At 46.5% G+C, this 16,380-nt stretch overlaps 1 protein-coding gene across 1 annotated transcript in view; it reads left to right on the top strand.

Annotated features, from left to right (window-relative positions):
• Positions 1-16,380, top strand: part of ANKAR (ankyrin and armadillo repeat containing) — a 723,226-nt gene that overhangs the window by 472,675 nt on the left and 234,171 nt on the right. Inside the window, exons 15-16 of the mRNA XM_069225913.1 lie at positions 1,923-2,091; positions 13,088-13,329. Coding sequence (XP_069082014.1) covers positions 1,923-2,091; positions 13,088-13,329 — 411 coding nt within the window. The remainder of the gene's footprint in view (positions 1-1,922; positions 2,092-13,087; positions 13,330-16,380) is intronic.

Here is a 16,380-nt window from a genome sequence, read left to right as displayed (position 1 = left end):
CGTGGCTTCCTTACTGCCACGAAAACCATGGCGGTAGGCACTATCAGTGACAGGGAATGCTTTCCCTGTCACTGATAGAGGTCTTCCCAACCCCCACCGCCCTCTCCAGATACCCCTCACCCCCTTCCTCTCCAACCCCCCCTACATTCACGCCCCCTTCACACACACACGCACCCATTCCCACATGCATCCACGCATGCATACATCCATTCACACACACATCCACACACACTTTCATACACACACGGAGACACGCATTCACAGAACACAACATACACGCATTCACACCTCCATACATCCATACACATTCAACACGAAACACACACCTTCATACACGCACGCACATTAACACACACACACCCACATACAACACCCATCACCACCCCCCCCTCCTGTCGGAGCACCCACTTACCTGTGTTCAGGGGGTCCTCCGGTAGGAGACGGGACGGGGTGCTGCTGCCACCAGCAGCTTCTGCCAGCAGAACACTGCCATGCTGTATTATGGGGCATAATACGGCTGGCAGCGGTCTACTGGCATGACGCTGCTGGTGGCAGCAGCGCCACCTTACCGCCATCTGCCGGCTGTGGTCATGACGGCTGGTAGCCGCAGCGACGGTCTTTTGGCGACCTTCGCCACAGCGGTACGCGGTTTTTACTGCCAATATCATAATGAGGGCCATATTTTGGAATGGATCGAGAATACTTCAGATAAATTCACATATTGCTTTGTGCTATTCTATTCGCCCCAGTTATTTTAGAATGTTTCATTAACATATCAACGTTCTATGTGTTCTCTCTCCACCACAAATACGCAACTGACTAACATAGTTTACTTTTTCTATTCTAATATATTTTAGTAAAGTTTAAGTTGACATGATGGTTTCTGCCCTCGCAGTAGATTTTAGGTCTCACTTTTGTTGTAGTTCCTTTACATTGTCCAAATAAAATATACAAGTATGGGCACTATGTTTGCTTGTAAACAATAATCAGTGTTGTAGAGGTCGTGTTGCAGAATATGCTCTAGGTAGTTGAGTAGAAAGTTTGCAATAAAGTGAAGATCAATGTTGCTTTAAAAATTAAACGTTTTTCTTTCTCAAAATATTTATTAATTAAGCTATAAACAGGTTGTTTTTGGTTTACCAATATCGCATTCCCCATAATGCTTGTGGAGTAATTTATAGGCTCTATTGATCTCAGCATTCTTTTTGTGCTTTTCAAAGCTTCTCGAGTTGGTGGGAGCCCTGCTCAGTTTCTGTGGTATTCGAGAAATTGTGTATGTGGACCAGATGTTGATTAGGTCATGCTGCAAGATGTCTTTGGTGACTCAAATAGGGCCATTTATGTGCCTGTTGCAAAACCTGGGTTTTGTAGTTAACCAGAAGTCTCACTTCCCTCTCAGATGACGCTGTTCCTGGGGATTGTGATAGTCCTCACAGAGCCATGGCTTTCCCTTCTCAAGTCAAAGATCAAGAAAGAAGGAGCTAAAGGGCCTGATTTAGAGTTTGGCAGAAAGGCTACCCTGTCACAAACGTGATGGATATCCCGTTCGCCATATTACAAGTTCCATAGGCTATAATGGAATTGTAATACAGCGGACGGAATATCTGTCATGTTTGTGACAGAGTAACCCTCTCCGCCAAAGCTCTAAGTCAGGCCCGTAGTCTGTTCTGAGAGTAGGGTTGTGGTTCTATTTCCATTAGAGCTATTTTTTTCCGACCCTCTATAAGCAGAGCTCCAGTCTAGCCATAAAATTCTGAATTATGTCTGTCACTCTCACCTTTACTCCCTGTGTTTCTTTCTCACTTTCTCTCCTCTCACTTCTCTACCTGTCTACCTCTTTGTCTCTGCACCTTTTAATCTATGTGAACTACACTTTGAAAATTCTTGAGGAACTAAGCATTGCTTTCGCAAAATTTTCATAGGGCGGAATCGCACCATTGGTAGGTCTTCTGCATTCAGACTTGGAAGATGTTTTAGTGAATGCCATGAATTGCATGAAGGCGTTGAGTAAAGGAAATCCATCAAACCAAAAGGCAATGGCAGAAGAAGGGGCTATTCCCATTCTAGTGGAGTTCTTATCCTCTAAGACAGGTAATACTGATTATATGCATGTTACTTATGTTGTCTCGTTTGTCATCTAATTTAAAAACGCAAACTATTTTTCCAAATCTTAAAGAAGAATTCTTATTTTGCATATTTAAAATGTTGGTGTTTCAGCTTTTTTGTAGTTAATCCAGTGACAAATTTTGACATAATCATTGAAATCGTAAATATTTAGGTCAGTACAAACTGCAGTTTGTCACTGGAATGACAGAATGTGCATAGTGAAAAGAGGCCATTAAAAATATTCATGGCAGAGAAATGTGATGTAGCTTGTTGCATTAATCTCTTTATGATCTGAAGTGAAAAGGTATTCATACTTAATCATCTATATTTGTTAATCCTTGGAATTCATTTGATTTTAGAGATCCTAGCCCAATACATTTTTAAGTCTCACAAACATTAGGAGATCCAGGACTTTCAAAAAATTTCCTATACAGTGTTTTTCTTTAACTGTGCACTTTACTGTTACAGTTAACAAGTGATTGAAGTTGACCACCCATGATCAGTAATACCATGCGTATGCAAATTATAACTGTGAAAACATCCGCCGCCTGCCAAACTCATAATGAGGGCCATAGTATGTCACCAATAAGTAGATAGGAGTGAGCTGATTTGTCCTCTAAAAGCTTCATGAGACTTGCCACATTCCAAGAAATGATTGTCAGTTGTTGACTGCTGCCTTACTCGATGTTGGTATCCCTGTACGACAGTCTGAGATCAATGTTAGGAATAAGGCCTGTGGGAGCTATGGTCCACAACAGGATCTGCTGAGGGTATCCTAAAGGACGCAACCTGTTTGTTGTCGGTGTATGTCATCCTAAGAGCCACACGGACTTGAGGCGTTTGTGGAAAGTACTGACCCTCTTGTTGCTACTGTCTGTGCCACACTGGACTCACTTTACTCCCCTGCCTCCTGAGGGGGGCCGAGGACATTGCAGTATTTCTCCAGACTAGGGGGCTTGATATCTATCCCCCATTCTGCTAATTGAGGCACTTACTTGAGCACTGCGAGTTGGAGGTGCTGGTGGCAAAGGCCCACCAAAGTTGATTCACCATGCGTGTCCCCTGGAAGTTTCTGAAATCGTACCCACTCCAGATCCTCTGAGTGAATGTGAACCAAAGAAGGTATATGTTTTGAAAACCATAAAATATTGCTCCTGTTCAAGATGTTGTTTGTGGCTATTATGCAGTATTTTGGGTTGAGCAATGCCTTATGAACGCTGGAAACTTAATTTGATGCAGGTGACCCTCCTAGGTTTGATCTGGCTGTTTGAGTTGGAATGGAAGGGCCCAAACCTGGGTACACAAATAGTGCAGTGCTTGGGTCGGATGCCTGAGTTACCTGATTATTGGCTGCCATACTCAACTCATCAGGCACTTGCTCGCATGTGGGCTCAAAGGTGAGACTTGCCTCTTGGAGTGCCGAACTGGAATCAATTGCCGGGAGGTCCTGTGAACTGGCGCCTATTTTAATTTTTACGGCCATTTGTTCAATTAAGAGCTCTGGGGCAAAGCAAGCTTCACCAAGGGCCTGGGAGTCATGTGTGATCCTGACTAGGGGAGGGGATTTAAAGAGATTAGTAATGCCCGCACTTAATAGATGTTTGTTAGCGCCCAGTTTACAAACTGAAGATTAGGTATAGCAGAGCGCAGTCCTTAGCTGCCGGTGTGTTGCAGTTTGAGTGAAGTTGCTGGTTCGCTGTTATTTTTTATTTCACTTTTTTATGCTGCTTCCTCAGCTTTTTCTTGGCCTGTCTGGACATTAGAGCCTCAAGAGATGCGGGGCTGGATGTTGACTCCATTTTGCTGTACCCTTTAAGCTCAACATCAGAGCAGAGGCTGGAAAGTGGTTGGGGATCTGATGCCTCAAGCGCGTCAAAGCATGCTTCAGAAGCTGGTAGTTTTTGAGGGAGCAGTGGACTGTCCGATTTGTTTGAACTTGGGAGTATCACCTCTGGACCTGCAGGGCCGTGGTGGTTTTTGTAGTGGGCTCTCGGGCTGGAAGGTAGCAAAGGCCTATCATTTCCTAAAAGTGTGCTGACGATTTTTCTCTTCAGTGGAATTGATCAAGATATCTAATTTCACCGACACTGCGCAGTGGATTGGAGAAGGTCTATTTGAAGCTCCACTTTTGTCAACTGCCATATCATTGCTTTGGCTATTGGGTTTTGCACAGCTTTTGTAGCTGATAATTGTAGATCCTCAGTCCTATTAGAAGCTTGCATTCCAGAGCAGGAGGACCCTATCTCTGCGGGCGTTCTAATAATCTTTAGTGTGAGTTTGAGTGTTCCCTCTATTTTAGTCTCAAGGTTTTGTAGGAAAGAGGCTGGCAGTTCTACCATGTGGGTGTATTCGCTGACTTGGTCAGTCTCAGACAGGAGGAGGCCAGGGGAAATCAAGGGGGGTGTTGGACTTTAGCCTCTCAGAACCAAATGTGCTATTATGATGGATTTATGCTGTGGTTAATTGTTCTTTTTTTTCTTTTTTCTGAGGCTCTCCCGCACACACCGAGTTTTGAGTGACCATGGAGACTAGCGTCAAGTGCCCTGGCGCTTGAGTGTAAAGAGGTGTTAAAAGCCTGCCATACGTTAGTTGTGTCATGCTCTGACACGCCCCTAATCTCAGGGCACACCTGTGACCTTCATTTTGCATTGGATGAAGAAAGGTTGAGGCAAGCACAAGCAGGCCGTCCATTCACGCTCAGGCCTACCTCTAAGAAAGACGATTCAACACCTACTGGAAAGTCAGCAGTGTAGATGACTGCTATTACCCAAGGGCCAGGAAGAGGCTGAAAGAAATGTGTGATGGCTCCCTTTGGAGGAGACTTAGTTGTCGATTTGGAAGGCAAACAGCTCTGGGTGGTGCTCCGGGTGTTCCTTGTAGTAGCTGGGGGCGTGGTAACTTCTCCTCTGTGGTGGAGTTTGACCAGGGGCTGTTTTTCTCTTGGGTCCAATGAGGATGGGTGATTCAGGGTGATCCCTTGTGTGAGCCCTTGTGTGAACTTCGAGGGGTCTTAAGATTGGACCGTTGTTCCCTTCAAGGAGAAATTGGAGTGATACAGGGCACAACTGGCTGCTTGCGAAGAGGGACCCGCAGATCAAGCTATGAAGAGGAGAGGCAGGAGAGAGAGGCTGGAGTGAGGGACGAGTGAGGATCGCCAGTCCCCTGCAAGCTGCACCCATCTCTAGAGGGGCCGCTTCTGCGAGGTCCTGAGTCACACTCTTGACAGTAGTTGCCTACAGCCACTGCACTCACCCTGTGCTGACTCCAGAAACTCAGATGGCTCACAGGCGTGTGGTGGAGAGGGAGAAAGGCTACAAAGGGGTGGTAAGACCACACCGTGCCCACAACGCCTCACCTCACCTCTCCACACCCAGCACACCTTCTGCTTCTCCCATTGTCTTTCGGTGCACTCCAGTGAAGGCTTCTGCGTTCACGGCTTTCGTGGTTCATCTGCAGCATACGGCAGCCTTGCTGGCTGTCCCCGTAGGCTGCTGCTGGAGGGCTGCCTGCTGGCCGCCAGTGATTGCTGCTGGTAACTGCTGCCATGAGAAGCACCTAGCTTCAGACGACATGGCCACCGCCCGCAGCTAACAACTCAGCTACTGCTGCGTCACGCCATGTCAGCTACTGGCGCGTCACCCCGTCTCCGATGTCACACATGCTGCCTCCAATAAGATGTGCAGCATCTAGCTTAAAGAGAGCTTCACATTGAGGACCATTTAATTAGTATAGTGTCACCAATTCTAACACCTCAAGACCTTAACAACAAACCTATGAATCGTGACCCCAATGCAAGTACCATTATATAATCAATATAAAGAGGAAAGACCACAGCGCTTGCTCTTATGAGGGTCATTTCAATGGGTATGTCCATCACCCTGGTTAAAGCTTCACTGCAGTATTTATCTGAGAAACAGCAAAGACGACTCCAATATATTTGACTTTTTTCCCACCACAGAAGGCCATGTGAAAAGTTGTAGTGAATTAATCAAGGGAGGGGCTTAAGTAATATTTCACATGGCAGCAAAGTGGATTATTGCCGAGGTGGCACAGTCAGAGAACGGGTACAAATCTGGTGGTGTAACATACAAGAGATTTGCTACTAAATAGCATACGAGACCTTTAATTGCATTGAATTGAATAGCTGGCCCATGGCATACCCCGCTCTCAGTAATGTTGAGCTCCTTCAGCAGAAGAAGACCAAGGCGGTCATTCTGACCCTGGCGGTCAAAGACCGCCAGGGCGGAGGACCGCGGGAGCACCGCCGACAGGCCGGCGGTGCTCCAATGGGGATTCCGACCGCGGCGGTAAAGCCGCGGTCGGACCGGCAACACTGGCGGTCTCCCGCCAGTTTACCGCCGCCCCATTGAATCCTCCAAGGCGGCGCAGCTTGCTGCGCCGCCGAGGGGATTCCGACCCCCCCTACCACCATCCAGATCCCGGCGGTCCGACCGCCGGGAACCGGATGGCGGTAGGGGGGGTCGCGGGGCCCCTGGGGGCCCCTGCAGTGCCCTTGCCACTGGCATGGGCATTGCAGGGGCCCCCGTAAGAGGGCCCCTAAATGTATTTCACTGTCTGCTGCGCAGACAGTGAAATACGCGACGGGTGCAACTGCACCCGTCGCACAGCTTCCACTCCGCCGGCTCGATTCCGAGCCGGCTTCATCGTGGAAGCCTCTTTCCCGCTGGGCTGGCGGGCGGCCTGAAGGCGACCGCCCGCCAGCCCAGCGGGAAAGTCAGAATTACCGCCGCGGTCTTTCGACCGCGGAACGGTAACCTGACGGCGGGACTTTGGCGGGCGGCATCCGCCGCCCGCCAAGGTCAGAATGAGGGCCCAAATCTCCAAGAAGACAGACACAAATACATTCATGATACATTCATCTAGAATGTACTGAGAACGATTATAGCTGGCTACTATTCACATTAAGAGTCTGGAGAGGTAGAGGTTATAAATCAACTAATAAACAGAGGGATAGGGAGGAATATTGGTCCAGTGTACAGCCTCCCAAGAAGTATGCAAAACAAGAAAAGTACACTGTTCCAGCAAGGGAGAAAGACAGCAACTACGGGAGGGTCCTATTTTAGGAGCAGAAACCTCACACACCCAGATAGGTGTCATGCTTCATCATCGGAGTTGCTCCTCGTCAGACTGGCGCTGCAATGTCTGACGGGCACCACCCCAGATGGGGGGGCTCTTTGCCGGAATTCTTGTCTGAGATGATGCCAAGACCCTAAGTGTGTGCATAAAGAAAGGAGATCAAGAAAAATAAATCTAAAATTGACTCACTGAACCTCAAAGAAGAAACTATTTAATAAGAATGTATAGGTCAGAGAAGATCTGGGTCCGGTTCGCCGTCGACACGGCGAGGGCGATCGGCATCGAGAGATAGTGCTCGCCGTCGGAGACGGTCGCCGTCACCACATCGAGGGTCGTCGTCGAGAGGATCTCAGCGGCGAGAGAAATCGACGTCAAGAGGCACTCGCCGTCACCGTACTTCGACGTCGAGGAGTGTGTCGACGTCGAGGCGACAATCAAAGAGACCTAGAAGGGTTTATACCTCGGCCTCACTCATCCTGCTTCCAGCGTCGCCACAGCTCTCTCCTCAACAGTCGCCGTTGCCGCAGACACCAGTAACACCTACGGCTCCTCTTCCGGCTCCCACTTCAGAGTCTGCCCCGAGGACTCCAACGCAATCCATAAGGCATTCTAGACATTCCTCTAGACGTTCGTCTTCCTCCCGGCACCATCGTCATGAGTCACGACAGAGATCTCCACATTCACGTCATAGACATTCTTCTTCGTCTACACGGGACTACTCTCCAACCCTATCGGACTCACCGTCCCCGAGAGTGTCCCCCATAGACGACGTGAATACATTCCAAGAGGTCTTAGTGCGCGGGGTGACCAAACTAAATATCCCGCTGGCGGTACCCACTCCATCGACCTCAGTAATCTTCGGGACTTTACACCAGAGGACATCTTCAAGACCTTTGCTTCCACTGGTTCCGGGTCTTATTGAACCGGCAATGGATATTTTTCTGACACCGGCCGCAACGAAATCTGCTCCTTCCAGACTTATTAAGAAGTATCGTCCACCGGAACAAGATCCTCTATTCTTGAGGTCAGACCCAGTGCCGGACTCAGTGGTTATAGTAGCGGCAAAGAAGTTGCACTCTACGTCACCGTCTTCCTCCTCACCTCCGGATAAAGAGAGCAGAAAGATCGATGCTGCAGGCCGAAAAGTATGCTTTACCGCAGCCATCACAATGAAAGCAGCCAGTGCCACTGCTTTATTAGGGAGATACGATCGGGCCCTCTGGGACTCTGTACTGCAGTTTGCGGAGCATCTTCCTAAGGACAAAAGGGAAGATTTCTTGGAGGTCGTGGGTGAGGGAGCCATGGTTTCCAACCAGGTAATAAGCGCTGCTGCTGATTCTTCGGTGCTGTCTGCACATAACTACGCTCACGGAGTAGCATTAAGACGACACGCATGGTTGCGATTGACATCTCTCAAACCAGAAGCACAGCAGAGAATACAGAATTTACTATTCTCAGGCTCCACTTTGTTCGGCTCTCATGCCGATGACGAGATGGCCAGGATGAAGTCTGAGCTAGACACTCTAAAAGCGGTAGGCATAGAACGCCCGAAAGAACAACAAAAAGTATTCTGTCCCTATCAGCGAAGACTTTTCACCCACAGGTATCAGACACTACACTGGATGTCTTCACGCCCACAGCAGCAACAGCAACATCAAAGGGCCTTCTCGACACAGCGAAAGTCGACAAGGGGTCGTTCAACGCCACAAACTCAGGCAACTCGCCAGGCTCCCGCGTCTAAGCCCTGAATCTTCGCTTGCCCCTCCTCCGTTATCCACTCCGGTAGGGGGAAGTATCTCAAATCATCTGGACGAGTGGCTACGCATCACATCAGACGCCTGGGTATTGAATATTGTGCGACATGGTTACGCTCTCAGATTCACCAGTCCTCTGCCATCTGTTCCACCCAAACCAGCCAGCCACCACCTCGAAGCTCTTCCGTTAGAAGTCACTATTCTATTACAAAAAAGAGCTATAGAACCCGTCCAGATCAGCCAACAAGGGAAAGGGATTTATTTGAGGTATTTTCTAGTGCCAAAAAAGGACAAACAAGAGTTTCGTCCCATTCTAGATCTAAGGACAGCAAACAAGTGGATTCGCAAAGAGAAATTCAGGATGCTATCCTTGCACCAAATTTACCCACATCTTCGTCAGGGCGACTGGCTCTGTGCGATAGACCTTTGCAACGCTTATTTTCATATTCCGGTGAGCAAGAAACATCGAAAATTCCTAAGGTTCACCGTCGGCAAACGTCATTACCAATTTGCGGTTCTACCCTTCGGCCTCAAATCAGCGCCGAGAACTTTTTCCAAATGCATGGCGGTGGTAGCCACTCACTTGAGGAAACATCGAATATTTGTCTACCCCTATCTAGACGATTGGCTCATAAAGGCCTCCAGTTATCTAGAGGCCCAACAACATTTCAAATGGGCTCTACAGCTGTTACAGAATCTTGGTCTTCAAGTCAATCTCCTGAAGTCCACAGCAACGCCTGTTCAGAGGTTGCATTACTTAGGGGCCATTATAGATACCAATCTAGGAAAGGTGTTTCCTTCGGAGGAACGACGATTATCGATTCTCCAAAAGTGCAAACAACTAGAGAGAACTCCACAGACCACTGCAAGAGTAATAGCCTCTCTACTGGGCTCGATGGCGTCTTGTATCCATCTCGTTCCCAATGCTCGCCTCCATATGAGACCCTTACAAGAAGACCTGGAGGATCAATGGTGTCAACTGATGGACGATTGGGAGAGCAAAGTCCTCCTTTCTCCCCACGCCCTACAGTCCCTCAAGTGGTGGTGTTCACCCAACAATCTCTTGGTGGGGATTCCTTTCCAACAACAGCCTCCAGCTCAAACCATCGTAACAGACGCATCACTGCTCGGATGGGGAGCGCACATGGATCATCTTCGAGTCCAAGGCAAGTGGTCACAGAGAGAGAGTCTCTATCATATCAACCTGCTGGAGCTTCGCGCAGTCCACCTTGCGCTCAAAGCCTTCCTACCCTCTCTGAAAACGGAAACTCTCCTTCTCCAGACGGACAACGTGGCCACTATCTATTACGTAAACAAACAAGGAGGCACCAGGTCCAGGATATTATCCAGAGAGGCTCAGACAATCTGGCATTGGCTTCTAGCCAGGAATCTGTCGCTAGTGGCAACTCACCTGCCTGGCAGCCAGAATGTTCAAGCGGATGCTCTCAGCCGCGTAATGGACGAGAACCACAAATGGGTGTTACACGACAACGTCGTTCGTTCCATTTTCGCACTATGGGGTACCCCCTCTATAGACCTATTCGCAACCCCAGAAAACAAAAAATGCCAAAACTTCGCCTCCAGATATTACCATCCAGGGACACTGGGGAATGCCCTGTGGATAAGCTGGTCAGGAGCATTTCTTTACGCCTTTCCACCGCTTCCCCTGATTCAGGCAGTCCTCCAGAAGTTATCCAATGATCAGTCCAAAATGATCCTAATTGCTCCAGAATGGCCACGCCAATGGTGGTTTCCAGACCTTCTTCACCGGTCACTCAAGCCACACATCAGGCTGCCTCATCGTCCGGACCTGCTCACGAAGTTCAGAGGGCAGATATCTCATCCCAACCTCTCATCGTTGAGTTTGGCAGCATGGCTCCTGAGCTAGTGCAATATGGACACTTGAACCTACCTCAGGACTGTATGGAAATTCTAAAAGAAGCAAAGCGCCCTTCCACACGATCGGCTTATGCAAGCAAGTAGAAAAGATTCTGTGTGTGGTGTTTGGACAACAACATTGACCCGGTATCCTGTGGAGAGGAATCTATTCTGCCATACTTACTAAGTTTGGCAAAATCTGGCTTACAATTGTCATCAATAAAGGTACACTTGGCGGCTCTAACGGCATACAGAAAGAGCCCCTCACAAACCTCCTTTTTTCGGATTCCAATTATTAAGGACTTCCTGGAAGGTTTAAAAAAGGTCTTTCCTCCCATTAGGAGGCCATCTCCTCCATGGGAACTGAATGTTGTCCTATTGCGTCTGATGCTACCTCCATTCGAGCCAATACATAAGGCATCACTTCAACATCTCACATGGAAAACTGCTTTTCTGGTTGCAATCACTTCAGCGCGTAGGGTCAGCGAAATCCAGGCCCTTTGCGCTCAAAAACCCTACACGGTTTTTCATTCTGCGAAAGTGGTAATGAGGACTCATCCAAAATTTTTACCAAAAGTCGTTTCCGACTTTCATGTGAACCAAACCATTTCATTACCAACTTTCTTTCAAAATCCAACTACTCCTGCTGAGAGAACTCTGCACTCTCTGGATGTAAAGAGGGTTTTGAAATTTTACTTGGACAGGACAAAATGCTTACGTAAATCACAGCAGCTCTTTGTTAACTATGGCCCAGTTAGAACAGGGTTGGGCACGTCTAAGCAATCATTATCCAGGTGGATTGTTTCATGTATAATGTTATGTTATCAGTTAGCGAACAAATCCCTTGGTGGTAGGCCAAAAGCCCACTCTACTAGAGGGAAGGCAGCTAATGCGGCCTTGATGAGAAATATCCCTTTGGCAGAAATATGCAAGGCTGCCACTTGGAAGTCGGTCCATACCTTTACTCAGCATTACTGCCTTGATACAGACGCTAGGGCAGATGCGCAGGTTGGACAGGCCTTGCTTAAGAATTTATTTGCATAACTCATGTTTTTGTCAGTATTATTCTGTCTACTCCACCGCGGTTATGGGGATGGACTTGCTAGTCTATTCAGTGCTTATGACTATACATGGAAATCCCCTACGAGAGAAGGAATGGTTTCTTACCTGTAACTCCAGTTCTCTCGTAGGGGTATTTCCATGATAGTCATAAGCAACCCTCCCTCCTCCCCGGTGGAATTGACATAGAAAAGGTTGTCTTTATAGTATAGATGTTTGTACTCCAACAAATGTTTTGTTCCTTCATGTCAGGTTACAAGCCTTCAAAAAGAACTGAGGCAACTGCCTTTTGCTGTGCATGATGGGATACAGGAAGACTTTACTTTCTTAAAGGCACAGCTCTATTTACATTCTGTATAATGGCAGCCTATGGGCTACACTGCCCTGCATTGTTTTATTCTCATGAGAGGTGTAAATAAAGTATGAGAATGTATTTGTTATAACTTTTCTAAAATAAATAGGTATTTGAACGTAAATTTACACTACAGCTGTTTTCTTTTCAACAATTTGGCCTGAATAGCTGTTCACATAGGCTGCACAATGTTATTCTTAAGTGGGTTTTTTTGACAGACCTTTTTCAAAGGGCTGGTATTTGCACTTAAGAATATACTTCACATCAGTGCTCCGGGGTCCCCGCAGGCGTGCGGAACTATTCAGTGCTTATGACTATCATGGAAATACCCCTACGAGAGAACTGGAGTTACAGATAAGAAACCATTCCTTCTCCTTGATGTGCCTCTCTCAGGTAGGCATTGCATTTTGGCACTATCCCAGATTTTCTGACTTTAGTAAGTCTAGAATGGCATGAAACTCCATGGGTGGATGCATGGGAATGTCCATGTTCCACCCATAGAAAGCCTACAACTACAAACTGTAATGCAACACAGCACAAGCCCCTGTGTTGGGTTATATTCCTTCACAGAGTCATGCAAGGCAGCACAAATTCCCCCTTGCATGGCTTAGTAAGTAACACTTAAGGACTTGCATTGCTCCAAGTCGACCAAGTCCTTAGTAAATCTGGCCCCAAGAAATATGTAGAACATCACTGAAATTTGTCATTGACTATAATGTGACAACCAATATCATTTTCTCCTGTACAAATGGCAATCTTTAAGTAGTTGCCCTTTGTACCTATCCTTATCCCACTTAAATGTCTTTAGAACTTTACTTAGTTTTTTTTTTCTTATTTGAAGATGCTTTGATGTGTGCATCTGCTGAAACCCTGGCAGAACTAGCCCGGGGAAACAAAGAGATACAAGATGCCATTGCCAGAGAAGATATAATCGACCCCCTTGTCAAGATGGTAAGTGGAAGGAACATCAACATCCAGGTGAAAGCTGCCATGACAATTGAGGCACTGGCGGATCACAATGCTGCAATGCAACAGAGATTTCTGGAGAGAGAAGTGGCTACACATGTTTCAAAGCTCTTGAAGGTAAGACACTGGTGTTGATTTCGATATTCAATATGTCTTGTAGAGAATTTGGATTATTGGCCTAAAAACATAAGAGCGACAGGAATCTAGCTACCACTTGGTCCGTATTATGGGTAAAATGGTCAGCCACTCGCAGTTTTTAGAAATCTCTGTCCTGTATTTTTTTAAAATTATTTTTATTATGCTTTTGAATTAAAACACAACATTCAATTGTCCATCACTGATAATGCAGTAGTAATACAGCAAATGGTACAGTAACTCCACCACACCAAGTCTTTGCTTTCAGTCGACCTCTGCACAGTTATCATCACTTTCTCAGGCTTGAAGGGTGCACACATACTCCTTGTCTATCCAGAAAGACGACCCCTGCACCCCACCCCACCCGCTCCTGTAGCTGCAACCTGTGTGTCAACATTAGGCAGGGATGGTCCCAGAGGCACCCTGCCATGTCCATCAAATCCATATAACAGCGAGTCAGTCCTCCCACACTTTTTGGTGGGTCATCCCCTCGCTTCATATACTACTTGTTCCATGCAGTGTGTCTTTCCCATAACACACATATGTTTAGTGGGCACCTAAAAGGCTCTCCACCTTCTTGCTATATCTCTCTTTGCCAGCGCTAATCCCAATGTACAAAGAAGGAATTGCTTCTATGGTAGGTCAACATCACCCAGGATCCCCATGAGTACAAATTATGGATTAAATGGGTAAATGCCTCCATGATTGATGCAAGTTTCTCACTAGTATTACTTTATGAGAGAACATCCCCAGAATATATTAAAAAAGGTGCCATCAATATCGTAACATCTCAGCAAATTGGGTAAAGTTTCCCTCCCCTTTTTGAACAAGCGGCTGAGATGACAGTACATGTTATGTAACACTTACAAATGATTGAGCCTAAAGCTTGTTTTGATTGCAATATCCAGAGGGTGCATCAGTGCGCTCTCCCAGTCCACGACTTTCATCAGACCCACCTCTAGATCCCATCGGGCACACAGTGTTATAAGGTTATCTGGTCTATTTATTTGTAAGCATCCGATAAGTGAAGGAGACCACTTTCCCAAGTACCTCCTCCGTCAGTCTTGTGCCTGATAGGATTAATACCTCCAGAGCCTCTGTATGGAGGGCGCATCACAGTTGATAGTAGGGTAACTTATGTCAGTGGTCCAACTCATGTTTGTCTTGTAAGTCTGCAAAGACTTCACCCCTCCTGCACCTTCACAGATAAGAAATGGGCTAAAAATGCTACAGAACCCACATATCCGGTAAAACTTGTGAGAGGAATGATACACAAAATAAGTTATTGCATTACTATTATAGGACACAATGGTTGAATAAGAGAAATGGGGTGACAGCAGGTGTCGGCAGGGATACGTTGCACTGGACACACTGACAACTTCTATGGCACTGCCAAAATTAAAAAGGTAATGGATACTACACTCCTGAATCTGGAATCAGCCGTTGAGATGTCCCTAAAGTGAGACCCGATTGTGGTCCTAATAGGCTCTCCCCACCCCGGACGGACGTCCTACAAGCTACTAATGGAAAAACAACTAACCGTAGCTCTCACACTGCCAGCCCAGATAATACTAGCGAAGTTGAATACCCAATCAGCATGACAGGCTCCACAGAGTATGGAACCAACTTGCTATGGTGAAAATCACACAGCATTTAGAACAGTGACACAAAACATATCACAATGATTGGGCTCCCTTTATTGCTGTCCTACCCAAAAAATACCGGGAAATGAGCCAACCTAGATACCTTAAAGTACTATAGCTTATCACTGTGTATTGATTAGAACAGCTGAACAGCTTACTTAAAGAATGAAAGCTACTGGGCAAGATCCTGTGAACTAGATAAGCTATTGCCCAAGGATATTCAGGCCCAGACAAATACATTCTGACAAAGTGGTGCATTATATGCATAATGAGCATATTCTCCTCTACACCAAGAAAGGGAGTTTTGGTGGTGGGATGGAAGTGGGTGGAGATGTTTTATTTAGATCCTGTTATCATTTTGAACATAAGAAATCTCAAGCTCCTCACTGGCCAATGGTTGTAGGCGAAGGTAGTTGTTTCAGAAATCAAGAAAAAGTTTTGATATTAAAAGCTGTGGTTTTGAGGGTGATGTATCATTTCCTGCACACTGGACAGAATTTCTATTTTAGAAAAACACTCAAAGACAAAAGAGTACGTTCCAGAACTGACATTTGTTGCACTTGGGTGGGGCTTATGTGCGGCCCAACTCATCACTTCCAGAGCTGAATGATGTTGGTGTAGAGCCACACAACACCATCTACTGGTGCATAGAAGTACTGCTTTTGAGTGTCGGGATCTAGTATGGTGGAATATTCACAAGGTGGGACTATCCATCAGAAACAGTGTTTAGTGCACTCAGGATGGAACAGGGACAAGAAATGGGCCCAGGCACCAAAATAAAAATGCCCCCCATTAGCGAACCAGATAGTTAAAAAAGTGGTACACATTTGCTAATTGGGCCAATTTTGAAGTTTTAAAGATACGTTGTATGGGTATTTTGCAAGGTATGTGAAACTGCATATATTTGTGCTTGCTGCAGGCAATGCTTGTGGTAATACCAGGGAAATCAACAGTAAAAACAGGCCCACCTTCCCATAAAACAGATCCACAAACTGCTAAAAATAAAACTGGCCTATGCACTGCTCTATCAGACCTGCCCATCGGGCACTGCTTTATTGCCCTAGAGGCCAGTGCAACCCTAAGTACACAGGCACTTCACTAATCAGCCCCTTTAAATCAAAATATGCAGTCACACAACTTGGATTGAATTGTTGAACTACATCAGGAATATTTGAGCAGAGCAGTATGTGGCAACTGTGTTTTTAGCCAACAGAATGTTGCACTCTAAGACTTGCAGTTTATTTTAACATGATAAATATATGCTCAAAAGTCACAGGACAGTGGAGGGCAGGCAACTGTCGCTTGATCTACGCCTGGCAAGGATTAAGGTGATACCTAAGCCTGGGACAACTAGAGAAGGAATGTATCTCGTACAGGTTGATATTCTTGT

Source organism: Pleurodeles waltl, chromosome 3_1 (assembly GCF_031143425.1).
Source record: "Pleurodeles waltl isolate 20211129_DDA chromosome 3_1, aPleWal1.hap1.20221129, whole genome shotgun sequence".
Lineage (NCBI taxonomy): Eukaryota > Metazoa > Chordata > Amphibia > Caudata > Salamandridae > Pleurodeles > Pleurodeles waltl.
This window is presented reverse-complemented; position numbering and strand designations above follow the sequence as displayed.